This window comes from Monodelphis domestica, chromosome 7, assembly GCF_027887165.1.
Source record: "Monodelphis domestica isolate mMonDom1 chromosome 7, mMonDom1.pri, whole genome shotgun sequence".
Classification (NCBI taxonomy): domain Eukaryota; kingdom Metazoa; phylum Chordata; class Mammalia; order Didelphimorphia; family Didelphidae; genus Monodelphis; species Monodelphis domestica.
Window position 1 is genome coordinate 81,085,417 of NC_077233.1, and position 27,869 is coordinate 81,113,285.

Genomic DNA, 27,869 nt, shown 5'->3' on the forward strand with positions numbered 1-27,869 from the left:
TGTCCTAGCCACTTTTTAGATGCTACAGTCCTAATTAGGGGAAGCTTAATTTTGTGGATAATATGAAAAACTTAGAGGCAAGAAGATAGGAGTTCAAATTCTTCCTCAAAAATGTACTAGTCTTGTGATCCTGGACAAATAATCTATCTGACCCCATTTTCCTCATCTGTAAATAATGGGGGTTGGACTCAATGACTTCTAAGGTCCCTTCAGGCTCTATATTTATGATTCTTTATTAACTATCAGAAACATTTTTGAAAGATGATTCTCAAACTAAAACCAATCTTTCCTTAAATTAAAAAAAAAAACAGAGGCATTTATGATTATCTGAAGTAAGAGTTGCAGGGGCAATAGGTGGAAGAGTGTATAGAACACTGGGTTTGAAGTCAGGAAGAAAGACCTTAGTTTTTGTCCTCAGATACTAGCTTGGTGACCTTAGACAAAGTACCTCATCTTAGCCTCCGTTTCCTTGTCTGTAAAATGGGGATAATGATAGCCCCACCTCCTATGATGGTTGTAAGGATCAAATGAGATATTTACTTAGTCAGTGCCTAGCACATAATAAGCACTATATATAGGTTAGCTATTATTATTATTATTATTATTAATAGCCAGTAAACTTCCTAGGAACTTTGGAAAAGTTTCACAGAGTTTAAACTATTATTTGAGGAGCCTTTAAAAGAAAGGGGTTTTCTTTTCTTCTTTGGAAAGGTTAATTATCTTTTGGTCCTTGTCCAATAACTTTGATTCAATTTCCATGGCCCAAGGAAAGTTTTTATCCTTCAAATGTTGTACTGTGTCACAGGGTTGTACAATGTTAGAAGCAGAAGGGATCTTAGGTTTTAGTATGACTCTCATTTTACAGATGAAGAAACTGAGTATTTCTTGGCTGTTGTTTCTGAAAGTTCATTGAAGTTTTACATTTCTAGGTTATGCAGCTTTTGGAATGGGTTGAAGGGGGCAGAAAAAATAGTGTCTCTTTGTATACAAAGGAGTGAGTGACCAAAGAGATTCTTTCTCATTATATAGAATGCTAATGGTCCTTTGCACATTTTTAACTGCTCTCTGGTTTAATATTATCTTATCTGGAAAGGGAGAATGATTTTTCTTCTTTGGAAGAGAAATGAAAGAATGGGAAATGCTCCAGATTGGCATGATATTCACTCAGCTTGTCTGTCCATATATCATGTGGTCATTCTTTAGAAAAAAGACTTATAATTAGATGTTCTGTGTTACAGATAATGTTTTCTTTGCTGTGAGGCAGATCCATTCTCAGGGACATTCTCTTTTTTTTTTCCTTTTATACACTTGTGTTCATCTAATTAGGGCAGTTGGTAATTCAGTGGATAACCTGCTGGGCTTGGAGTCAGGAAACTCACCTTTGCTGAGTTCAAATTTAGCCTCAGACACTTATTAGCTATATGAGCTATATAAGCAAGTTGCTTAACCCTGTTTGCTTTGGTTTCCTCATCTATAAAATGAGTTAGAGAAGGAAATAATAAACCTCTCTAGTATTTTTGCCACCCTCAAATCTCCAACATAAAGAGATAGATACAACTATAATTACAATAATAATATATTATTATTTATTATATACAATATAATAATAAACATATATAACAACATACAATAATAAATAGGTGAATAAATATTATTTTATTTATTAAATATAATGATTCATTAAATGAATTATTAGTAAATGTCATATTATATACATACACAAATAAATATTATTAAACATTAAATAATTTATCAAATATAACAATACATTATGATTATAAAATTATTTTATAAATAATAATAATGACAATAATAAAAATGAATAACAATAACATTCATTTAATTGTTTTGAGTGATTTAAATCTTATTATTGGAGACTTGCCTACTCACATGAAGATATACTGACACATTTTTACCATCAATGATGTTTGCGTTTCTAGCCATCGGTTTTTCTACTTTAGGAGTACATGTTTCCTGCTATTCATTCATCAGCCACATATTAATTTACTACAATATGCTTGTTACTGGGTAACATACAAAGATAAATGAGAAATGTGATTCCTGTCATCAAAGAGCTCATCATTCTTTTTAAAGATCAATTTTCATTGATACCTTTTTTATATTGCCTAGCTTACCCTTGAATTTCACCTCTCCCCAGAGTCATTTTATGAAGCAAAATAATTAAACAACAAAGAGAAAAAGTAGAAAAAAATTAGCCAAATTGACTAGTACATGGAAAAGTACATGAATGTGGAATATTGATGGTACATAATGGGAGATTTCCCATTATGTACCATCAATATTCCACCTTCATGCACCCTTCAACCTCCACAAAAGAGTTGGAAGGGGAGATTTCAAAGATTTACTAAATCTAATGGGCTACGTAAGGCATGTACACAAATCTCCATTACAAATATGGCTGGAAGCCTATAAATGAGGTCCCAAACTAGGTAAAATGTAATTCATAGTAGGAAGAGATCCCTTTTGGCTGGGAGATCTAAGGAAAGTTTACGGAGGCGTCATCATTGACCTGGAGTTTGAAGAAGGGTTAGGATGCCCATAAGTTGAGATGTCAGGGGGAGGGCATTCCAGGCAGAGGATCAAGGATTAGCAACAGGAAAAGTGAAGGTCACATTTGAGGGAACTTGAATCATTCTCTTTGGCTGGATCATGTAGTAAGATTGTGAAATAAAGCCTGAGAGGGAGACCAGTAAACCTCCCTGAGAGTTTCATGAAATCACTTGCTTTTTCATGCTGCTTGGTTAGCTAAGAAAAGCTAGTCTTCGGGCGAGTATATGGGGTGCTTTATCATTAGATTGTAACTTCCTGAATAAGCAGCAGTTGGAATTTTCCAATGAGAGGCAGCTACCAGCAGCAGAGTTAATGACCTTTCTTTTCTCTGCCTAGCCCTCACTGGCTGATCACTCCTTTCTCTCCAGTTTTTCCCTTTCACCTATAATATTCCTTCGGCTAATGTTGTCCCAGAGTTCAGTTTGCTTAGTTTTTGCTTTGTCCATAATATGCCTGTCAAATAAATGGACACAGCTAAAAGATCCTCAATTGTCATGCTTCCACAATGCTAATATACGAGTTATGCTCTGTTCCCAGAATGCCTGGCTGGACATGGTGGTCTATTTTTGTCATCCTTGCTGCTTGGGAGGCTGAGATTGGTTGATAGCTTGAATTTGGGAATTCTGAGCTATAGGAAAGTCCTTTGCTGGCATTTTCCTTTTATCTATCCCTCAAAAATAAGGGCCACCAGATAATCAGTCCATGAAGGGGAGAAATGTGCTAGGTTGGAAACAGAGCAAGTTACAGCTTCCATGTTGGTCATTGGTGGAATTCGGCCAGTGACTGACTGCTGTACTTAGAGCCTGGGTGAGACAAGGAGACTTAGCCTCAAAACAAACACATTAAAAAATAAATGAATAAATAATCCAATAAAATATACACAAATGAATATGCATATTTAAAAGTTATAACCAGATGTTAATTCTAAAATTATATACAAATGCATATTTGTAAATTCATTTTATATGTACATATGCACACACATTTATATAAACAAATAAAATGGATATATAAATAAATATAAATATGAATAAGTAAATATATATATTCCTTAGTGTGAACTTCAGAATTGCCTGTCATCAGATGAATTGAAATTTCACACTCCCTGTTCAACCTTTAAATGAACACAAGTGAAACCTTGCCCAAATAAAACTTCCACTTGATCTCAAGTCACTTCACACTGTTGAAGGGAGACAACTCAGTTTCAGGAGAGCTGTTTTAACATGGATGCTATCATATGAGTTAATTAGGATTGGTCCATCTAAAATGGACCACATCAAAGAGACCTGAAATTCCGTGTTAGGAGGCTTGTTGCACATAGCTAAGTTCTTGTTAACTTCATTATCTGAAAAAATTGTTTCACCTAAAAAAGCACTGTACTATATTTCAAAAGGAAGTGTCGGTGAAAGAACACTTTGTTTTGAGCCATAGTTTTCCCATTTTTCAGTGAGATGGAATCACTTTGGCTCTTCTCAGGAACAAAGAACTAGTGAGTTTGAAGATGATTAGATTTTGCAGTGCTGAAAGTCAACTAGGGTTAACGGAGAATTCAGTGAATTCAGCTATTGCCTGTTCCCTAGAAGATGCAATATGCACTTGTTAGTAGATGGGCCTAATCTGAGTGGTCCTCCCAAAGAGCTGCATCAAGGAGATTACCTGCTGCTATTTTTCCATCAAAAATTTTTCAAACATTTTCTCTACTTCTTGTTTAAAAAAGCAAGTTCTGAGAATCCTTCATCATTTCAATTAATTAATTAAGATGAACAGAGTCAATTTGCAATGATGGTGCCAAATATTCCCTTTGGAGTATAGCCAAAAAAAGTATAACTCCATCCTTCTTCTTAAGGCCTTTTAAATTTAGTTAGGTGAAAAAATACATGAAAAAGGAGCTAACAATAAATCATAAATGCCAAATGAGAGAAAGGGAAAGTAAGTTCAAAGGAATAAGCCCTGTGAGCTAGAGTGGTCATTTACTAGCCCAAAATGTTTAAAAATATTTGTGGGTAATTATATGTGAGGAGGTAGGATGTGAGTGGGTATAGGTGTGTATGATCATAACAACTTGAATGATAAGCATATTTAAAATTTTTTTAATAAAAAGAGTACTGGAACTGACTTTAATATTTCTGCACACATTTTAGTCAAGATTTGTGGCTTCATTTGTGAGGTGAATTCCCACTGTTCAGATGCCCTCTGTGGATGCTAACTTGATTTCTTAGAGAAGGGCTTCCTACCTTTTTTTGGTGCCAGGGACCTCTTTGGAAATCTGGTGAAGCTTATGGACTTCTTCTCAAAATTGTGTCTTTAAATGTAAATAAAATATCAATAATTACAAAGGAAATGCTTTACATAGAATACAGTTACCAAAAAAAAAAAATACCCTGGACCCTAAGCTAAGGACTCCTGTCTTTGAGGGTTGCTTGATGGTATTCAGAGATTTAAGTGACTTGTTAAGATCATAGAAGTATTTATCAAAAACAGGGCTGGAACCTGGGTCTTCTTGATTCCGAGGATGATTATCAATTCACCTTCTGTGCTTTCAAATACATAAAAATTATCATTTAAAAATAGATACTACTTATTTTAGTTCCTTTTGAACTAAAGGTTTCATTGTTTCCCAACCTAGGTTGGGAAAACATTGAGAGTCACTAAATAGATCCTCCTGGCCTGAGCAGAAGATTCTTTGGGGGGTGCGGTATTGTTTTCCTGGTAGGGCTTAATTTATGTTTTTTATTTGACTTGCTAATAGGATCATGGAAAGACTAAAGAAGTCAGCTTTGGACACAGTAAGTTATTAGGAAACAGAGTCAAGATTTGAAGCCAGGTACCCTGATTCTAAAATCATAGCTTTCTATTTCATACTACTTTTTTTTCAACAACATCTTATCAGGTATTGTTACCATCCCTGCTATGCATGATTGAAGTAACAGACCCAGAGTGGTATAATTAAGGAAGTGTTAGACCTGAGACTTGAACTCAAATCTTTTGATTACGCTTTCTGGGCTTTTTCTTCCCATACCAAACTGGCTCATCATGATAATCATGTATAGTCTTGTAGAGTCTAAGGAATTACAAAGTTTTTTTTCTAAGAGATCCTTTTTCTGGAATTATCTGACAGGCAGGGAGATTATAGAGAATCCTTTAAGATCATTTTCCTGCTTTTTTTAAAAAAAAGCTTTTATCTTCTGTTTACCTTTGAGGCAGGAACATATTTGAGTTATCTTTTCTCAGCTTGTTTTGTCTAGACCCTTATGGTCTGGTATCTTCATGGTATTTGAAATACTTTTAATGCTTGTGATTTCATTTGAAATATAAAACACCTTTAGGAGGCAGATAGTACAACTGTTACTTATTATTAATGTTTTATAGATTAGTGATTTGAGGTGCATGCAAGTCAAGTGACTTACCCAAGGTCATTTAGTAATTGACAAACTCAATCAAAAAGTATCAATCAACAAGTGATTTTAAGTGCCTACTATGTACTAGGCACTATGCTTGAACTAGAGGTACAAACACAGAGTGAAATAATTCTTAATCGAAAAAATCTCACATTCTAATGGAGGATATAAATACTAATATTTGTATATATAGAATGAATATGAAAATAAATTTGAAATAATTAAATATTGGGTATTTTTAGGTGCTCTAGCACTTGGGATCTTCCAGAAGACTCCATGAAGACAATGGTGCTTGAGCTGAATCTTTTTTTTTTAAATAAACATTATTTTTATTTGGTCAATTTCAAACATTATTCATTGGATACAAAAATCATTTTCTTTTCCTCCCTCCCCTCCCACCACCCCCCTCCATAGCTGATGCTCAATCCCACTGGGTATTACATGTGTCCTTGATCTGAACCCATTTCCATGTTGTTGATATTTGCACTAGGATGTCCATTTAGAGTCTACATCCCCAATCATATCCCATCGGCCCCTGTTGTCAAGCAGTTGCCTTTCCTCGGTGTTTTTACTCCCACAATTTGTCCTCTGCTTGTGGATAGTGTTTTTTCTCCTAGATCCCTGCAGATTGTTCAGGGATGTTCTATTGACACCAATGGAGAAGTCTATTACGTTCAATTGTACCACAGTGTATCTGTCTCTGTGTACAATTTTCTCCTGGCTCTACTCTTTTCACTCTGCATCACTTCCTGGAGCTTGTTCCAGTCCCCATGGAATTCTTCCACTTGATTATTCCTTTGAGCACAATATCATCATATACCACAATTTGTTCAGCCATTCCCCAATTGAAGGGCAGCCCTTGAGCTGAATCTTTAAGAAGGAATGGGATTCCATAAGGAGATTCCATAAAGAGGACATGAGGAGGGAGAATATTTCAGTCATGGAAAATGGCCAGAGACAAAAGGGGATGGAGAGTTGTTTGAGGAACAGAGAGAAGGTCAATGAGGCTGTACCACAGAGTGTAGGAAGAGGAGATGATGCACAATGAGCCTGGAATGATTGGTTGGGGCAAAGTTATGAAAGACTTTAGGAACTAAAAGAGAGGCATTCATGGTTTATCCTAGAGGCAAGAGGAGCCACTGGAATCTAATGAATAGGGGAGGAACATAGGCAGATTTGCATCTGGCAAAATAAACTAGAGTGGGGAGAGACTTGACAAATGGAGACCACTTAGATGGGTTCTTGGAGTAATTTGAGTGTGAGATCATGAGGTCTGGAACTAAGGTGGTAGCTCTCTATGAGTGCTAGCAAGGGATCAATCAAATCTTAGTGATAAGTGATGTGAATGGTATATGTAGGATGAGGGAGGTAAGGCGTTGAGAATGATGCTGATGCCAACTTGCTAGAATGGACATATACAGTAGGAGACCTCAGCAAGGGGAGCAGTGGAGAAGGTTAAATCAGCTGCTACCACACAGTCTGCCCTGGCTGGTTGGTTTTTTAGGGCTATGGATGAACATGCAATTTGAGTTTATTCTGAAATCTCTTGAAATCCAAAGTAGAAACTTAAAATTTAATTCAAGAAGCTTTATTTAGATGTATCCAATTGGAATTTTAAAAAAATCAAATGAGAAGTCTGTAAGAATCATCTACTATCTGTGAAACTGGAAGTGCTCTTTGCAATGCATTTTCTTTGTCCATGAGTTTTCAAATCATTCTTTCTACATAAAGCCATAGCCTGAACTTTCATGATAGTCTCTTCTCTTATTTTTCTCTTCCATTTTTTTTGCCTTTCTCAGACTTCTTCCTTTTTCATTCTGAAGGGGACTCAAAGCAGGAGAAAGCAGAGAGCTATATAGTATGTGGTACTAAAGACCACCTGGTGTCCAGAGAGGATGGCCAGATGGCAGTCCAGGGCCATAAGTCAAGAAGTCAATTTCAGCTGTAAGGGCAGAACTAATCATTAAAAGATGCTAGAGGAATTACTTTAAGGCAATTAGGACTGAGAGAATGAGTCAAATGCAAGAAATAGACTCTAGCAGTGTAGAGCTTTGATATTTATGAAAAGAATGAAGGAGGCTACTGTGAGCTGCTTTGCCCCTGAAGCCTTAGTGAAGAGAGCTGAGGGAGCCCATAGAGGAAAAGATCTTTCATATCTTGGGAAACAGTGACATTTGGGTTTCTGACCTATCTTTTATGAGCCTTAAGAAATAAATCTAAATAAGGTCTAATGAGATACATCTAACAAACTGGCTTTATTGGAAAAACATTGGAAAATAATTTCATTTTTTCTAATTAGGATAGGGATAGAAACTGGACCAGTCATTTCTTTGGTATAGGGGATTCCCAGGTGAGAAAATTCCTTTGTCAATGTTGGTTGGCATCATTCCTTCAACTTATGGTCTTAGAGAGTTGCCTAGAACATTGAGAGATTAAGTGTCTTATCCAGGATGACTTGACTAGTATGTGTCATGGTTGGAATTTAAACCAAAGTCTTCCTGGCTTTAAGACTATCTCTCTCTCCGTTATGATGTATTGCTTTTTGTTTTGATGGTTACCCAGCATAATTATAAGTAATCTGAAATGTTATATTGCTTTATGCTTTAGTAGATAAAAAGTCAGTGGCAAGTGAGAAAATTTCCCAACCCATCTAGCTATTTTGTTTTGGGTTTGCCAATGGATTGCTCAGTCCTACAGTGGCACTATCTATGCCAGTCTGAAGGTGATGGGTCTCATAAATTATTTATAGCATGATAGTTTGCCCTCTTATTTGACAAATTCTACTTTCACTGGGTTCATTTCACTTGACATGACAGGAATTCCAGACTAGATTAGAGAGTCTGAATGAGGAGAGAATTTGAAAGAGTTCATCTAGTCCAGTCTACACCTGAATAGTCTTTACAACCCTCCTGAAAAATCATTTCTGCTTGGAGATATTTATTCAGACAGTCAATAAACATTTATTAAGCACTTACTATATATGCTCTGCTAAGCCTTGGTGATTAAAGAAAGGCCAAAATGGACACTCTTCTTAAAGAACTTGCATTCTAATGTGAAAGAAAATCTATAAATAACCGATTACATACAGGATATGCACAGAAATGTTGTTTTCATTCCTTTTGGTCATGTCTGACTATTTGTGTCCCCATTTGGAGTTTTCTTGGCAAAGATAATAAAATGATTTGCAATTTCCTTCTCCAACTAATTTTACAAATGAGGAAACTGAGGAAAAGAGACTTATGTGACTTGCTTAGGATCACACAGCTAATAAATGACTAATGATGGATTTAAACTCAGGTTGTCCTGACTTCAGATCCAGTATTCTCTCCACTGTGCCACCTAGCTGCCCTTCTTGATTTTTGTTTTATGCTATAAAGAGTATAGGTATTGGCCACACCCCATGAAAATGTAGCCAAGACCATGGCTGAGCAACTTGATGCTGTTTTTTTTTTTTTGTGAAGCTATTGAAAAGCCTGGATGACATGTAATTTTTGGTGAATGATGTCTGATTCTATTGACAATTAGCCAATTAAAAGAAGTTCAATTCCAGGTTTTTTGTCTACTGTGTTTCTTATTCAAGGTTTCTGCCAGGTAGTATTCTCTTTCCCCATTTCTTTTGTTTGCTGTCAGGCTTTCTGTTTAAAACTATTGCCCCAGCATACCAATGCTGAATTTTCTGGCTGCCACACATTCCTTTGGCTTTTTTTTTTTTGACTTGGTTTGCAATCTTCTCTACTCTCTACTTTGGGCCTTCAAAAAATTTCTGGATCTTCTCCTGGGAGTTGTAAGCTGTACGGGCCATTAGCATTTTAGGCTCCAATATGCTAGATAGTCATCTAGTTGGAACTCTGTATTATGGCCATTAACTTAGCCAAGGGGGGAAAAAAGATTATTGAATTCTGAGATTATGCTCCACCCACTAAGTTGATATGTTATTTTTCAACAGCTAAGTTTGAGATAAAAAATGCTTAAAAATAAACCCATACTCTACTGTTAAAACGCAGAAATAATTATTGACTTTACTCCAACAGGAGAAATTGGATAGTTGTTCAAAGCTAGACTCAAAGCTCCCAATTTTTATCACAGAATAAGAGGATTTAGGACTGGTGGGAACCTTAGAAATCATCTAATTCAACTCTTATTTTACAAATGGGGAAAAGTGAGACCTAAATTATTTTCCCAAGGTTACATAGAGAGTAAGTAGTACTGTCGAGATTCAAACTCAGGTTTTTGAAATTCAAATAACTAGTGGGCACTACCCTGCCTCTGTACAGAGCAAACCCCTAAGGCTTATTATTCAGTTTGTCAATAAACGCTTTTGAATGCAAACTCACAATCTAAATAAGGAAAGACAAAATATAAAAACAAGGAGAGGAAGGATATATGACTCAGGAACATGATGAAATCCATTAGCCAGGTGGGAAATAAAATATTTGTCCTGGGACCTCTCCTTAAATGTAAGATCTTGGAGAGCTCTCTCATGTCCATCTTTCATTCTCCAACCAGAAAGAGGGAGGAGCCCCAGGGATGGTATTGCTAGGATACTGAGATGTGAGTTTCACAGTTGATATCATTTTTTAGGAAAATGGGTTTCTGGAGACCATGGTCAAGTTCAGCCAGGTGGAATTTTTACATGACACATTTTATATTCCAAAAAGCCCATTGATCCTAGGCTATCCATTCTATATCAGATCCTGGATATGTTGGCCTTTGGTTTAGAGAGGTTGGGGCTTCCCTTGTACTATTCTTCCTTAGTCCCTCATTTCCTTTTTTTGTGAATTGTCTCCTAATGATTACACCTCTTATTATTTGTGACTCCAGTCTAAATCTACACCTCTTACTACCCCAACTGAAATATTATTTTTCCTTCCCAAAATCTAGCTCAGGCCTTAGCTCCTTTAAGATAACTACCCATGCAAATTCCATTTCAAAATGGGATATTCCCAACTTTGACTTCCTCCACCTCTTACTTATATCTATGAGCTATATTACTAACTAATTACTACTGTAAGTTTTTCTGAGGAAGGAAGATACCATGCTCTTTCCTTCTTCTATATACTCTGTTTTTTATTTCACAGCATAAACGTGCATTGTTGCTGTATATCCTTGGCACAGCTCAGAGGAAAGACATAAGACTTAGAGGACAGAGTCTGGCTTGGGTTGCCACTCTAGAGGAACACTTGGGAGATCAAGAGACAGAAAATAGGTATTCCAAGTGGAGAACAATTACAAAGTACCATAAAAATGAATTCAGGTCCATGATATATATATATAAATAAAGGATAAGAAAATGTTTTATGGAAAAGCTTGCAATCAGATGTCATTAATCAGAGAAATTCTGTCAAAGATGGTAGCTAAATAAATGTTGAACTAGATCTAGGGACCTTTGGTGATGCAGGAGATGAAGAAAGTTGAGGCATAACCCCAATAATATAAAATTAACATAAGATTTTGGATAATATAAAAGGTCTCTTGAAGCAATTTTCTAACTTGTTTTATCTAGAGTAGTTTCCCACAACATTTAAAAGATGATGAAGAATAATAGTTTATTTCCATGGACATTTTTTCAGAATGACAAAATACATGACTGTCACGATTTAATCTTTCAGGTTGTCTTTGATGAGGGAATATTTACCCAGAGGTACAGAAATAAATGAGTGATAAAGTATGTAAGTATATATGGAGAGAAAAAAATTAAAATTAATTTCTTGGAATATCTTATACTAGGCATAAATAAGAAATTTATTTAAATTTTAAAAAACGGTGGTTTTTAATTCTTGAGAAATTATATGATGATACTTGGAAAAAAGAGAAAGAACTGACAGATAATAACCCTGTTTGATGATAACCGTTTCAGTATTGTCTCGGAACTTTATTATTGGGGAACTGAATTGCTATCTCATGCCACCAACTTTTTAGGGAACTGATAAGACTGGTTAAGTAGCTTTGATAAAGCAGGAACACACTGAGCCTTGGTGCAAATCTCCAATGAAATCTTTAACCGAATGTTCTTTGATGGTTTTAATTTTTGCCACTTTTTTTTGGTATGTAGGCACTATTGAGGTCAGGGGCCTAAAATAAATAAATGTTCTCTGGATATTTACAGTCTTTCCACAAAGGAAGACACATTCCTAAATGGAAGGTATTTACAAAAATAAAACAATATATAAGTGACCCTTTCCCCTTCATTCTGATGTTGTTTCAAGATAGTGTGAATATGGAATTATTATTACTTATTAGAGAAATATTTTGAATCATATAATCTACATGATTAATTTAGATCACTGCCTTCTCAGACTTTTATTCCACAAGGCCCTCCCCGCCCCCTTTTTTGTTGCCCTTTGTCCTACACGCCACACTAACAGTTACATACACACATTATACACGTGTATAGATTCCACGTTAAGCAGTGAGATCAGTTTGAGAAGCATACTTTTCATAGGTTGTCAGGATTTATCACTGGAAGAAACCTTAAAATTATTTGTGCAAAATCTCTTATTTAATAATTAAGGAAACTGAGAAAAAAACGATTGGTGTTTCTAAATTGTATAAGTAGTAAAAAGCAGAGCCAGTATTCAATTCCAGGTCTCATGACTCAAACTCTAGAGAGTTTTCTCCTATAATACACCATCTCCTATATGCATTGAATTTAAAATAATAGCTAGCATTCTTCTTCTGCTTTGGGGCTTGCAAAACACTTCATCCATGTTAATTTTTTGGATCTTTAAAACAACCCAGTGAAGTAGGTGCTATTATTAGCATCATTTTTCAGATAAGGAAATTGACACAAGAAGATCATTAGTGATTAGCCCAGGGTCTCACAGATGGTAAAATTGAGGCAGAATTTGAACTAAGAGCTTCCTGGTTCCAAATCTTGTACTCTATCCACTTAACCACCTACCTGACCAAAAACACATCAATGAAACAGTTTAACAAATATTTAAAAATTGAGTATTTATACCAAATTACTCAATATACTCAATATGCAAAAACAAGTTTTAGCAAATCATAGTTTATAGAACTGCTAATTATATTAGAAATAGAATTGAAAGTGATCTTAGAGATCATCTATTCCAAGTTCTCCACTTTACAGATGAAGAAACTGAGACCAGGAGAGATGAAGTAACTTATTCAAGGTGAATCCAGCAATAAATAGTAGAACTAGGGCATTTGTCTCCAAACTCAGTGCTGTTTTCACTCTGACCTCAAAGAAATTTTGTTTATTTCTTCCCTTCCTCAGTTAACTTGAATGTCAGTAAAGTCTTAAAACGAACTATTTTTTTTCTATACGTTAGGTTCTATTAACCCATTTTCAGATGAGCTGGCCCATTACTGCATATGGACTTTATCACAAATATTTATTTCTTTGATAATTCCTTAGCTTGTGATTTCATTGGTAGAGGTATATCATTCATTGCCATGGACTCTAATTCCTTTAGTAGAATTCTATGAGATGCATTTTAGCTGCAAGTATCATAACCTTGAAAGCCAGGTAGTGATGAACGAGTCTTCTAGAGCTTTCCTCTATCTCCTCCTCAAATAATTGACATTCAGTCATTGAGTGAGCTTAGACCTGAAGCATTTCCAGCTTGGTGGGAGGATCCTCCAGAGTTTTTGTTTTGCTACGGTGAAGCATTGGAAGAGGATTTCAAATGAAAGAAGGAAAGCTGATTCTCTGAGTTCAGGCTTGTCTAGAGTGTTGCTTGACCCAAAGAGTCCCTCTCCTCACATAGTGAAGTATTAAATTATTTTGTACAAATCCCAGCTTGTTGGTGGGTAGTTTCAAAGATGTGATGATTTCCCAGCCTTATGGAGTCCTGTGAATGGATATGACTCAATTCTTTTCTTAGGTATGCTTCTAATCATTAGGAGCATTCCCTAGCTTCTCAGAAACTAGCTTAGTTTTCCTGTTGGATTGGTATAGTTTTTCAGGCCAGATTTGTCAGTCAGAAAGCTTTAGAACATGATTGAGAGCATGTTTATTCTCCTTAAAGCATTCATGTTCCTATGTAGTAATGGTAACCTGTAGCTTGAGTGTGTTAGCCACAATATTGCTGCCGCTGTGCCCTGGATTCTGGCTTGTGTCCTTGGTAAGCTGAGTCTCAGTAATTTGAGGGGGGCTTGTCAGAGATTTCAGAAATGAAACAGCATACTGCATTCTTGTTGCTACAAGATAGCTTTGGAGTATGATAGGAATATTAGCCAGGCTTACCATCTAAGTACAGGGTTGGCAAAAAAGACTTCATTTAGGATAAGAAAAACTATGTAAATGTAAGATAATACAAGAAGATAGCAGCTTTTTAAGCTGTATATTATATATATGAGCTAGATAAACGTGTCTCATTTTCAAAGGCGACTTATTTGACTTGTTTTTCTTGGCAAAATCATGACTAAAGGAAATGTGAAATTTAGCCTCTTTCCCTTCTTGTTTTGATTTGTATTTGACCATGTTTGAGAGTAGGGGAATGAAGGTTATAACTAACCATTTTTGGTATATTTCTCTCTTTGTTTATGTCCTGGGAGCCCATAAGTCTTTACAGTTGAAGTTGATTTAATTTAATAAAAATTTAAGTGCATACTACATTATCAGACAATATGTTGTGCTGGGTATATGAAGACAAAAAAGATTATTCATATATTTGCTTTTATTACAGCTATACAACTTTTTGTTATGTGAATATATATTCAAAAACCTAATTAAAAATATCAATTACAAAATAGAAGAGCAATAAATGCTAGATAATTGGAATAAAGTAACTCGTCCAGGGGCACACAGCTTAGAAGTGTCTAATGTCATATTTGAACAGGAGACCTCCCATGTCCAGGTCAGGCTTTCTGTCCACTGAGCCATCAAGCTGCCCCAAGCCTGATTTCATTTTAAAGGTATACATTGAGTCCATGATTATATCTTTATGGATTTTTAGTTTACCAATGGTAGCAGATCAATTCCTTTATGTAGTACCTCCCCTCCCCCCCGTCTGCATCTCTTTTAGGATGTTGGAAAATAGTTCTGGCAAAAATCTTGGCTCCTCTACAAAGGTCACTTGACAGCAGTCCTCAGGGAATTCATTCACCCCCATTTTACAAATAGTAAATGTGGTTCTAGGTGCTGGGGGAATAGTCCATACCTTTAAGGAATAATGGTATTCTACTGTGAAATGTGATGTGAACATAGAGATGTATAACTCAAGTAGAGAATAAAGAAGGCACAGGAAAGGTAGAATCAAGAGCTCTAGGAATATTTGAAGTAGGATAGACCAGCTTCTGCTGACAGCTTTCAGTCTCAGGGAAGGGATGACCTAACTTCTTTATCTCTATTATAACCATCATCACCTTCCTAGTCACTTGGCTTCATGACCTCATAGTCATCCTTGACTCATCTCTCTCCTTTATCCTCCAATTCTATCTAGTCACTTGCCACATCCTGCAGATTTTACTTCTAAAAATTTTTTTTATCTCTATATCCTTCTCTTCACTCTCATCATTGATTAATGCCCAAATCTGGACCCACATTAGATTTTGCTTGAATCATGGTGATAAACTAGTCAGTGGTATCCCTACTTTCAACGTTCCCACTCACCATTTGATTTGATGGAGCCCCTCTTTCAGACTTTGTCTTCTTAAGCACCATTAGCACAGTGATTAGACCATACTAAGCAGTTAACAAATGGTGTATCATTCATTCAATCCTGAATGGCCACTTCTTCACATTAATAGGTAATGTCAAGATATCACCAGATAGCATACCCAAATTTTCTTCTTTGTCTTAACCTAAGCTTTTTTTTTAATAGAACTGTTTTATTACTCTTTGCTTTTCCATTTTATTTAAATATTTCATTGTGCTCTATTTTATTCCCAAGATCCATTTATAGACTTTAACAGCAAATTGTAAGTTGGAAATTTACTTTTTTCCATGTAATCTTTTATTATTTTTTAAGTTCTGGTATGTCATATAGTTCCTATTCCTAATTTTGTTCCATTTGGATACAAGCGACAAAGACTGCCTTAAAATTATCCATAGTTGCATTTCCTTTTGTCACCTAGTGTTAGAAATCAAATGCTTAGTGAAATGCTTGGACAACTCCTCTGTACTTTATAGACTTAGACAGTTGCTTCAGATGAGAAGAAATTAAATTACTTGCCCACCATTATCCGGATTGTATATACTATATGTTAGAGGAAAGGACTTGAACCCAGATCTTCCCAACTGACATTCTGTCTGTTACACCAAACTAATGTCAATCCATAGTACATAATACAAATGTATATTGTCAAAAGAGTAGTTCCTGATGATATCTAGCCAAATAAATCTGTCTTTTCCTTGAACAACTATATTTCCTGAGAGCTTTTTTAGCTCATGTAAACTGGTGAAAGCCACTATCATTAAAAATGCCCATATATTGTGATCTAAGGAAACACAATCTCTTCTATTTCTTTGAGAATATTTTCCACACATAGGAGTTTATCTTTGGTAATACCCATGCTAATAATTTTAATTTAATTTCTCTAAAACTATTTTCAGTGGTAATCACTTTGGAAAGTGAATTTATGACCAGCTTCCTCATAATAATTTGCTATGTAAAGTTGTTCCAAAGTAGACCATATTAAAAAATGGTGGGTTCATCACAAATATTTTATTTTTTCCCTTTTGTTCTCATTGAGAACAGTCAGACTGAGGAAATTAAGAATTGAAATATGAAATTCATTAAACAGAGGATCAAATATGTAATGGTGACCTCTGGGAATTTGTACCTTTGCCAGGAACATAAGTAAAATGCGTTAGTTGACTGTGGGCTATTATACATGAAGTACATCTTTCTGTGCCATAGAATACATACTTAGACTGGCATGTCCTCTTTAAGTATGCCTGCTTAGTATGGCTAAATTAGAAATGGGTACAAAATATAATTAATGAGATTATTCAAAGTGAAGATTTTTTAGGAATTCTGAAATGGATATTGCTACTCCCTTCAATTGGTCTTGGAGTTTAGCAAAATAATTCTTTCCCCCCCCTTTTTAAAAAATATTTACCTTCTCTCATGGAATTGATAAGTGTCAGTTATAAGGCAGAAGAGTGGTAAGGGCAAGGCAGTTGGGGTTAAGTGACTTTCCCAGGATCACAAGCTAGGAAGTGTCAGACATCAAATTTGAATCCAAGTCCTTACAACTCCAATCCTTGCTCTCTTTCCAACCTTAACTGCCCCATAGCACAATGTTTCTTAATGATTTTTTTTGTGTCAAGGGCCAGAAATCAGCAATTAGCATGCCCTTTCCCACCTCCTAGGTCCAGAGGAATGCCTCTCTATTTGGAACATAGTTTTCCATTTGTCTGCAGTAACTGCTCCCACTGTAGTCCTGTGGGCTGTGCACTCTGCTATTTGTGACCTTAGGCTTCTTGCTCATTTGTTCCATGTGATTTGATAAGTAAGACTGGTTTAGACACTCTCAAGGCTACTAGTATACTGTACTCTATGCACATTTAGATCCTTTAATTTTGAGTGTCGTGTCTAATGACTAACAAATGGAAATAGAAAAATGATTTCTGTTATATACTGTGTTATAGCGGCAGTTTCTCTTTTGGGTTCCGTATTATCATAGGCTCTTCAGAAAGACTTGTTGATTTATTCATTGATCTTGGCAGCAATTAGGCTTAAGAGCCATTTCATCTACCAAAGTCGTCATTCCCTCACTGCCATGTTAGGGAATTTTTTTTAAACCCTTACTTTCTGTTTTAGAATCAACATTGATTCTAAGACAGAAGAGCAGTGAGGGCTAAGTAATGGGAGTTAAGTTACTTGCCCAGGGTCACACAGCTAGGCAGTATCTAAAGCCAAATTTGAACCAAAGCTCTCCTGTGTCTAGGACTGGCTCTCATTTAGCTGCCCCACAATGTTGCAGAATTTTAAAGAAAGTTTAATATGCTGTTTTAACAAATAGATGACTTTTACAGGCAAATAAAAATGATTAGATTCTGTAGAGGGTGGTACAAAACATGGTAGCTTACATAGTACATTTTGTTCCCAGGACAAGGGTTGACATGGTTACTTTTCCTTCATGTCCTTCCTTTAGAGCCTGGGAAAAGAGCATGAAGCCAGAAAAGAAATGGAAATATTTAAGTGAAGAGAATCATTTGGGGAAGGTAGATGCTATTAACTTCCTATATCTCTTGAAAAATAGATATATAAGAAATATGAAACTCCCAGCAAATAATTACAATTCTTTCTAAGTGAAGGGAGAAGCTGATATGCTACAGTGGAGTTATAAAACCTCTTTTGTATCATGGATTCTTTTGGCACTTTGGTGAAGCCTAAAAACCTCTTCTCAGTAGAATATTTTTTAAATATCAAAAGTAAAGGAAAGACTAAGTTTGTTAGAGGTTAATGAAATGAAAGATGTAATTTTTTCTCACCTAAATTCATATACTTCCTATTAAAAAGCTCAGGACTAAATGGAACTTAGAGGGGTGAAACAAAGTGTTGAGGAAAATAAAAAATATAAGGAAGAATTAGTTCTTTGTGGGATAATATGTCAACTAAGATTTTTGGAAGGGGAAGAGGAAAGAGATCCATTAGGAAGAAGAGAGGTGAAAATCTGGTAAAAATACTCAGGCTCTTTACACACATTGCTAAACGAGGGCATTAATTATTCATCATAAGTCTCTCAAATTTCCTTTTTTTAATATCTAATTCACTGTTAGGTTTTCATCTTACACATTTACAGGGTTGGAAAGAAGGTGTTTTCCTTTAAAGGGTCAATTATAATTCAAAACAAGTAGCTAGGTGGTGTATTAGAGTGTTGGGTCTGGAAGACTTCAGTTCAAATCCAGTCTCAGAAACTTACTAGCTATGTGATTCTGTGCAGGTCACTTAACCCTATTCATCTCAGTTTCCTCATCTGTAAAATTAGCTGGAGAATGGCAAACCACTTGAATATCTTTGCCAAGAAAACCCCAAATGGGGGTCATGAAGAATGGGATGCAACTAAATAACCAACTAAATAACAACAAAAAACATTTAATATATAATAATTTTCAATTGTTATTTTAAAAATTCTCTGAGTAATAGCTGAGCATTTCTAAAGTTGCTCTATAACTTTCTGTTTGATTTCCTGCTCCTTAATTTGTCTAACAGGATTTAACTAAAACATAAAAGGGAGTGTGGTATAAAAGATAGTATGTAGAATGGCGGCCATGGAGTCAGGAAAACATGGATTCTAGAGTTTCCTCTAATCCATACTGGCTGTGTAACCATGGGCAAGGTAATTCAACCTTTTCTCAATGCCTCAGGAAATCCTATAACAAATTGCTTCCAAAAGATGGAATCACAAATATGAATTAGCATCCCTTTGATACCACCCTCCTCTAGTCTTAAGATTATTAATAATACATTTTATGGAGACAAACAAGATATTGTGCTTAGTAACATAGTGCAAGACTTTGTATTAATTCCAAATATGCCCAATTCTTTTTTAATTTTATTAGATTTTTATGCCTACAGTGGCTGTACCTTATGTTCTCAGAGAAGAGAGAAATCAGTGTGGGTGAGGGAACCAGGGAAGGTTCAAAGAAAGATGAAATGGTCTGTTGATTGATTGCTCTCAGAGATAGGGATGAGTCAAAGTTAGACCTGAGGTTTTTGATCAGTGACTTAGTGAATGATTGGTACTATCAATAACTGGGCTTGGCATATGTCAAGTATAGACTTTGAGAAGGGAGGGCAAGGAGAAGGTGAAAAGAGAAATATTGAGGGGTCATTTGGAGACAGAAGACTGGTATTCAGGTGAGAGGTCAAGATTGGAGATTTAAACTTGGCACCTGGCATCCTAGGGGCTGAAAGGTTAAGTTTTGAAAGTGGAAGAACAATTTTTCAGAGAGAAAGTAGAGAAAGGCGAAGTGGGGGAGCTGTGAGACCTTTCCAGAGGAGAGTGATTGTTTTCTTTGTGGCAGTCATCCACAACCCTTAATATCATTCATGGGGAACAGCATACAATAAGGGTGTTTTAAACAAGAGTATAAGCAAAATAACTCCTTTCCCATGTTCAACAGTGTTGTTACAGGCAACCAAGTAGCATAGTTGCTCTAATTCTGAACTCATAGTCCAGTAGTCCTGATTTAGAATTCCTGTTAAGCCTCTTATCTGTGTGGCCCTGGGTAAGTCACTTAACTTCAGAGATAGCTAAGTAGTGCAGTGGATAGAGTACTGAATCTGGAGTCAAAAAGACCTGAATTTCAATCTAACCTCAAACCTTTACTAGCTGTGTGACCCTGGACAAAACGCTTAACTTCTGTCTGTTTCATCTGTAAAATGGGGATAATGATAGAACGTACATTCCAGGGGTATTGGGAAGATCAAATGAGATAATAATTTCAAAGTGCTGCACAGGATCTGGCACATAAGTGCTTATTTTCTTTCTCTTCCCCTTCTCTAACTGTATCCAAACTCAGTAGCCTTATATGTAAACTGAAGATAATAATAGTACCTACCACATATGGTTATGAGGATCAGAGGATTTAATTTATATCAAGTGCCTTGCCAAACTTAATGCTATGTATAATTGCTAGCTGCTATATTAGTACTATTATATGGTCCTGCCTGTTTATATCAGGCTTTCCTGTAGTTCCCTTCTTTGTACTTTTCTCTGCTGTCTCTGTCAGTTCCCTTTTGCTCAACTCAAGCCCAGAACTAATTGTGTCTCTGCCAATGCCATTCTATCTTTTATGACTCAGACCCCAGACCTGAGGAAGTGAGTGACAATGAAGCTGACTTGACCAGAAAGGCGTGTGGCAGGTGTATAATTAGAATTTGTTCCCTAGGACTCTCTTTCCCAAAATGGGATGCTGGGAAAGAGAGTCCTGGGGAGCAAATTCTAATTACACACAGGTAGGATCTCCACTCCACCCTTTCTCTGAGGCTTTTATGGCATGGATGTGCCAGTGGGTTCTCTAAGGTTTTACAATTAGATCCCTAACTCGGCCATGTCCTACCAAGTCCAAAAGGCTTTCAATATGAACCTCATGCTTTAGTCAGCCAAAAAGCATTTTTTAAGTGTGTATTGTGTGCCAAGCATTGTGCTAGACAAAACAAAGAAAAATAAAAACTGTCCTGTCATTCAGTGAGCTAACTGGAAGGGAGGGAGGGAAGGAGGGAAGGAGAGAGAGAGAGAGAGAGAGAGAGAGAGAGAGAGAGAGAGAGAGAGAGAGAGAGAGAGAGAGAGTGAGAGAGAGAGAGAGAGAGAGAGAGAGAGAGAGAGAGAGAGAGAGAGAGAGAGAGAGAGAATGTACTGCAATTAGATATAAAGTACTTTTTTGGAAGGAATGCACTGGCACCTTAAAGATCAAGAAAAGCCTCATCTAGAAAGTGATGCTGGAGCAAAATCTTACAACTAGGAATTCTGGGAGAGGAAAGAGAAATGGGAGTGTATTACAGGTATGCAGGACACACAGCTCAAGGTATGTCAAGTCAAGAAGCATTTATTAAGGACCTACCATATGCTGGGTTAAGTGTAGGAAATGCAAATACAAAGTGAAAGAAACTTAATCCCTGCTTTCAATGATTTTATATTCTAGTTGGGGAAGGAAACAGATTAAAGGGTGCTTGGGTGGAGGGGGGTTTCAAAACACTTAACTACCCTGGAGAATGAGAGAGTTTAGGAAGTCAGAAGCACAATTTTGAGAGGAATGAAGATGTGGAGGGGGGGGGGGATTGAATGCCATATATAAGAAACAGCTAGAAGGCCAGCTTGGTCCTTGGATATTGATTATGTGTCTGTCTTCAGAAGACCAGTGGAATCCCTCTTATACCTGCCTCACTGCTGTCCATAGCACTTGGGAAATGCTGATAGTAAAGGATGAGAGGAGGAAGAGGATGATCAGACAATGAAAGCCACAGGAGGAATAGAAGGAATTGTCAGTAGGAGTTATGATGGTAGCAGAAGGAGAACTAGGAAAGCATTATGTCATGGAAGTGAAGAGGGGTTACTCCAAGGGGAGGATTTTGCTTAGAGGTGAAGGAGGATAAGAATTGAGAAGAGGCTTTTTGGATGTGGTGATTAGCAGGTCACTGACCTTCTGAGGAAACAGCTTCAAGAGAAGGGTAGTAGTAGAAGTCAGTTTGCAAGAATCTACCCAGTGTGCAGGTGATGATGGAAGAGGAGACAGTGGGCATTGATACTTTTTGGAAGTTTGGTGTCGAAAGGATTTAGTGTCTATGGAAAAATACATCAGAGGAGTGCACCCTTGGGACTTAATGGAGAAATGATGGTGATGGATGCAGGGTTAATGAGCTTGGGAGAGGGAGGAGTGCAGAGGATCTTCTTCTAATGTTTAGTACAAGATTAATGGAATTCTTCATCTACAAAAATAAGCAAAAGTAAGGCATTTTCCTAAATGTTGTGGTGCTATGTGCTATGGAAATTTTGGGTTTTCCCCTCAAAATAATCCTTTTTTTTTCTACGCATAAACATATTATTGAAATGCATTAAAATGGCAACAGTGGCAGCATTACAGGATGTAGTCAGTGTTGCATCCACTACTGGTTAGGTTAATATTATACATGTTGATTTTCATCAGAGAATTAAGCGGAAAAGGCTTTCTATTTTAGAGGACAATGGGAACCTTGTTTTGACCCCATTACCTGCATAGACTCTGATCTCATCCTTAGGAGGACATTTTTCTTGGGGGCATGGGGCTGGAACTCTAGCTTGATTTAAAAAATTAATTTCTTTATATTTTAAAACATTAAAGCTGACATTCTTAAACTTGGGTCTGTGAACTTTTAAAAATATTTTTGATAACTGACTTTCACTAAAATACCCGCATGAGCTGGTTTTTTTAATTTATTTTTTAAATTATCAACCATTTATCTTTTTTCTTTTTTAACTCTATTCTACCCCCCCCCCCACTGGGGTGGGGGAAACCTCTTGAAATAATTATTCATGGTCAGGCAAACATTCCTATATGGTCTATGTACAAAATGGGTCTTATTCTGCCTATTTAGCCAGGAGGGGCCTAACATTCTTCCCATTTAGGCCTATGGAATCATAGTTGATTATTACATTGATCAGAGTTTTTTCTGCTTTTCAAAATTTTTTATTTTTACAATGTTTTTGCAATTCAGTTAGATAACTATTTCAACATAATTGGTTTCTTTTGAAACTCCATGTATTTTATACAATTTTATACATTTAAAATATTACTCTCCAGACTGCCAAAAGAATCCATGACACAAACAATGTTAAGGACCTATGTTTTAAGCCTAATTCACCACTAGTAGAAAACTTTGAGACCTTTTAAAAGTCTTTTTTTTTTTTAGAAAAAATATTTTTGTTTCTTTGGTTTGGTTTCCCCACCCAAAAGTATGATTAGGGATAAGAATAATCTTTTTCCTTTATCTGTTTGGCCCTGTTGCTTAGTAAGGTTATAAGAAGAAGGAATGGATAGCTCATAGTTCTTTTTTAATATTGATGAAGGTAGATTTTGGGAAACTCAGAGTAAGAAATAAATTAACTTGCCTCATTTGCATTCCTGGAGTTTTCATATGATATTTGGAATAATATATGGAAACCATTGAATAGGGAGGTTTTATCAAATGTTACCCTATCTTAAAACCTTTGACTTGTAGATTGTCTTGCTCATTAAGACTTTTGTCTAAATGGTGCTGGTTTTTCTAGATCCTGTATGCATTCTTCTGAGCTGGAGCCTTTGGGGATTCAACATTGGTGCATTTGTATATTATAATCAGAATGATTTGTTGCTTTGAGGTCAGGTTGTGAGGTTGTTCTAAAGTCCTTGTTGAATTAAGTATGATTTCATGCCTTAGGTTTTACAAGCCTTAGGTTGGCTCATTGGACCAAGTAAAACAGATAGACCTATCTCTTTGTTCTCAGACTTTTGGCACATGGTTTATTTTTGTGAAATTTCTAGTGTATGTCTGTCTCTTAGGGGATTCCATTTAAACAAACTTTTCTTCTAGGGCTATATACTACCTATAAACACTATTGCCAGGTTAGATTGCTTTCCTGCCTAATGGCAGCTCTTCTAATTTTCTGGCAGATTTCAGGATCAGGAATAATAGAAGCTAAAATAATTTTATGGTTGGCTAGTCTTTTTATGCTTCAGCACATGCATCAGAGTGCCCTAGGGGTACAGGAAGAATTCCGGAGTTCACTCGTACACAATGAATATCATTGACCAACTGCATAAATAAGTCACTGTGGATTTTTACTTTTCTTCTGTACATCAGGTATAGTTCTTATTCAACATAGGTAGCAAACCATATGGATTTGTGATCTGTTTGGGGTAGAGAATTCTACCATTTCTCTAGTAAAGTTCTTTTGATTGACTAATTATTTAACATAGTTCATGGGTGTATATTCACTAGATGAAAAATAAATATTTTCCTTGATTGATATTATTCTATGATCAATGACAGGAATAATCCTATTTCAAATGAGGTCTAGAGTACAGAGGAAATTAGAAAAGTCAGTTTAAAATTTAGGGTGCAAGGAAAACTTGAAGGACCTGACTGGGCCACAGCATTAATTGAACTTGTGTGTGTAGGAGATGTTGAAATTCTTTTCTGTCATCCTTTAGTCCTGAAGTCTTTGAATGCCCAGTTGTTTCCTATAGGAAAAAAAAAAGCAACTAGTGGTCAGAGAGTGATTATGGAGAGCCTATTGTGGCTGAGGCGAATGCTTTTAGTTCCTTATTATGGCACAGCTGCATCCTCCTGGGGAGAAGTCCTGTGAAATCTTCATTGGTTCCAGCTTTAAATCGCCATTGTTAGGATCTTCAAGCCAACACATGACCTGCTCAATTTAGACAATTGGCCCAAGTTGAAGGTTTCCCCCATAGGAATTTAGACATGTATTTATTTTGACAGTTGATTCTTATGTTGTCCGGAAATGGAAGAAGTAAGTAAACCAAATGCATGACTTTTATTGGAGCTAAGGGTATAGATTTGTACTGCTTTTTTTCTTAACACTCTGAAACATTATTTTCTCCTTGGGTGAGTGTCCTGAAATGCCTAAGCACATCCTAATGCTCATTACTGCTCTGGGATAATTGAATCTTTCCTTGCATGCTTAGATTTGGCTTCCAAAGTAAGGAGTGCTTTAAGAAAACCACTCTCTTTTTAGCTTGGCTCTAGGAAAAACTTTCAACTGAGTCATCATAGCCTTCTTCTGTCCAGCAGTTGCTAACTGCTATCAAATTTTAACTTGGTATGCACTCATTTGTGCTGCCCACCAACTTTCTTTTGCAATTTTGGATTACATCATAAATGAATAATCTTCCTAGTTATCAGGGAAAGTTCCGGCTCTGCCCTCTGAAGTGCCTAACTGTCCTGTAATAGGAACTTTTTCAAGGATTGAGAGAACTTGTTGGATAAAATAGGCATTTCTAGCCAAGCAACTTAGCAACTGTATTTGTTTTCTCCCTAGTGTGCAAGTATTCCTGCCACAAGAAATGTGAAGCAAAGGTAAGTACTGCATTTTTCTTTTTCATTGGCATTATGGCTAAATTAGGTTTTGTTGGATAAAATATATAGAGCTGAAATTATTTTAAAGGAATGCTTATTTGGAAAATAATATTAGGTTATAATATATGTTTATATGCATATGCATGCAGTCTGCAAGTTATATTTTAACTTAAGCATTAATTTTCTCTCTCTCTTTACCTTTCCCACTTCAAAAAAAAAAGAAAAAAATCCCATTTAGCAAAATATACATACTCTAGCAAAACCAATTCCATTATTTTGACCTTTTCCAAAAATATGGGTGGTCTTCCAAATCTCAAGTCATCACCTCTTTACTATGAGGTGACCTCTTTACTATAGCATCTTCTGCTATCAGTTTTCTGGAGTCATGATCAATCATCACATAGAGCAAAGTTTTAAATGCTTTCAAAAGTATTTGTCTTAACAGTGCTGTTGTTTGTCGCATAATTTGTTCTTCTTGTTCTTACTTTATTCTGCATCAAATTGTGCTTATGTCAGTAAATATGATGTTTTCTTTACTCAGTATAAACCATCGAGCTATGTAGCTTTCATAGGATGTGAACATTTTAAATTCAGGCTTCAGACAAGGCTTTTCGACTACTGGCGGTGGTAATAGTGTCAGTAGAAATAGTAGTAATTAATTACATATATATCGCCTTAAGTTTTATATGGTGCTCTGTAGAATTATCTGAACTGATTCTCTCTGTACTCAGAAATTCTTCTCTGATTTCAGTGCTGCTTGGCTTCTCATAACAGTTCTTTGTTTCAGTATTGGCTTCTGTTGTCAGTTTACAAATCATTTTTAGTACTTGGAAAATACAAGTGGTTTCTCATATGCATTTGAAACACATTTTCTGTTAAGGAAAAGGATGAGAAAATGTAAACTGTCTTTTTATGGGGGGGGGAGCCAGGTGACTTTCATTAAAAAGAAGAATAAAGTTCTGGCATTTGCATCACTCACTGAATGAACTATTATTAGAAAATAATTTTTCTTGATTCATTCAATAAACATTTATTAATTGCTTATCATGTTCCAGGTAGTAAGCACTGGTGATACAAAGATAAACATAAGTAGTATCTGCCCTAAGATAAATTACTTTTTATTAGAGTGGAGGTTCTTGATGATGGACAATATCATATACCTAGAACATATACAGAGTAAAAACCAAGTAACTTCTGGGGAGAGGAAGGCAGTACCAACTGGGGAACATCAATTTAGGCCTTCCATTAGAGGTGGAACACAAGCTGAGCTCTGAAGTTAGTTATAGATTCTTCAAGACACAGTTAAAGATGAAGTATATTCTAAGCATGGGGGACTCCTACTGTAAGGGCATAGAGACCAGGCAGGGGTAGAATGGTTATGAATAGGAAATAACAAATAGTATAGTTTGGTTAGAATGTAGAGTTAATGAAAGAGAGTATGGTATACCATTTGGATTGAGATTATGATGTATTATAATAATAATAGTCAGCCAGAGGAATTTCTATTTCATCCTAGTAGCAATAGGGGGCCATTGTAGTCTTTTGGGTAAGAGAGTGTCCTAGTAAGACCATTGCTTAATGAATATCAGTTGGTGGCCATGTGAAGAATGAATTTAATCTGGGAGAAATTGAAGTCCCTGAGACCAATTAGTTGATTGCTCTAATAATCAAAGCAAGAAGTAATGAGGTCTTGAACTATCGTGGTATCCATGAGAATAGAAGATATAGATATAAAAACTATTGTGGAAAAAATTCTTGGCAACTGATTACCTATGAAGGTTGAAGAAAAGAGAGGAGGTGAGAGTGACTTTCAAGTGGAAAAGCTGGGTGAGAGATAGATAGATAGATAGATAGAGAGAGAGAGAGAGAGAGAGAGAGAGAGAAGATAACTTGATAACTTTGTTTTGGACAGGGGTGATTTTTAGCTGTATACAAGGCATCCAATTGAAGTTATCCAATTGACAGTGGTTTTACAGTTAGATTTCAGGAACTAGGGAAAAGATTGAGTGACAGGAGAGGAAGGAGGAGAACCAAGAGAGGACAAATTCAGAGAAATCCAGGGAGCAAAGGAATGATCTTGAAGGGGGGGTGGTGGAGTCACCAATATATCAGATGCTGTCAAGATCAGGTAGGAATATGATTGCTGGATTTGGCAATTGAGGTCATTGGAAATCATGGAGAAAGCAGTTCTAATTGAAATTGAAAGCCAGTTTGCCAGGGGTTGAAATGTGTGTGATGAATGTAAATACTTTTTTCTGAATTTTATTGTGAAAGATAGGATAATAGTGCAATGGAGAGAGATGATTTTAGTTCAAGGGGATAAAAGATCAAATAAAGGTTTTAGGTTTTTGTTTGTTTGCTTTAATAGGATTGAAGGACATATGGACATGTTTGTAAGTAATAAAGAAGTCAGTGGATAAGTAGA

The 27,869-nt window shown here is 36.1% G+C and overlaps 1 protein-coding gene across 11 annotated transcripts in view; it reads left to right on the top strand.

Annotated features, from left to right (window-relative positions):
* Positions 1 to 27,869, top strand: part of TNS3 (tensin 3) — a 481,975-nt gene that overhangs the window by 171,328 nt on the left and 282,778 nt on the right. For 10 of the 11 annotated variants that reach the window (XM_007500437.3, XM_056804865.1, XM_056804871.1 and 7 more), the window contains exon 3: positions 25,407 to 25,444. In XM_007500437.3, the coding sequence (XP_007500499.2) occupies positions 25,407 to 25,444 (38 nt within the window). Of the gene's footprint in view, positions 1 to 24,855; positions 24,879 to 25,406; positions 25,445 to 27,869 lie in introns of those variants that run through there. The other variant, XM_056804869.1, reaches the window with a different exon arrangement.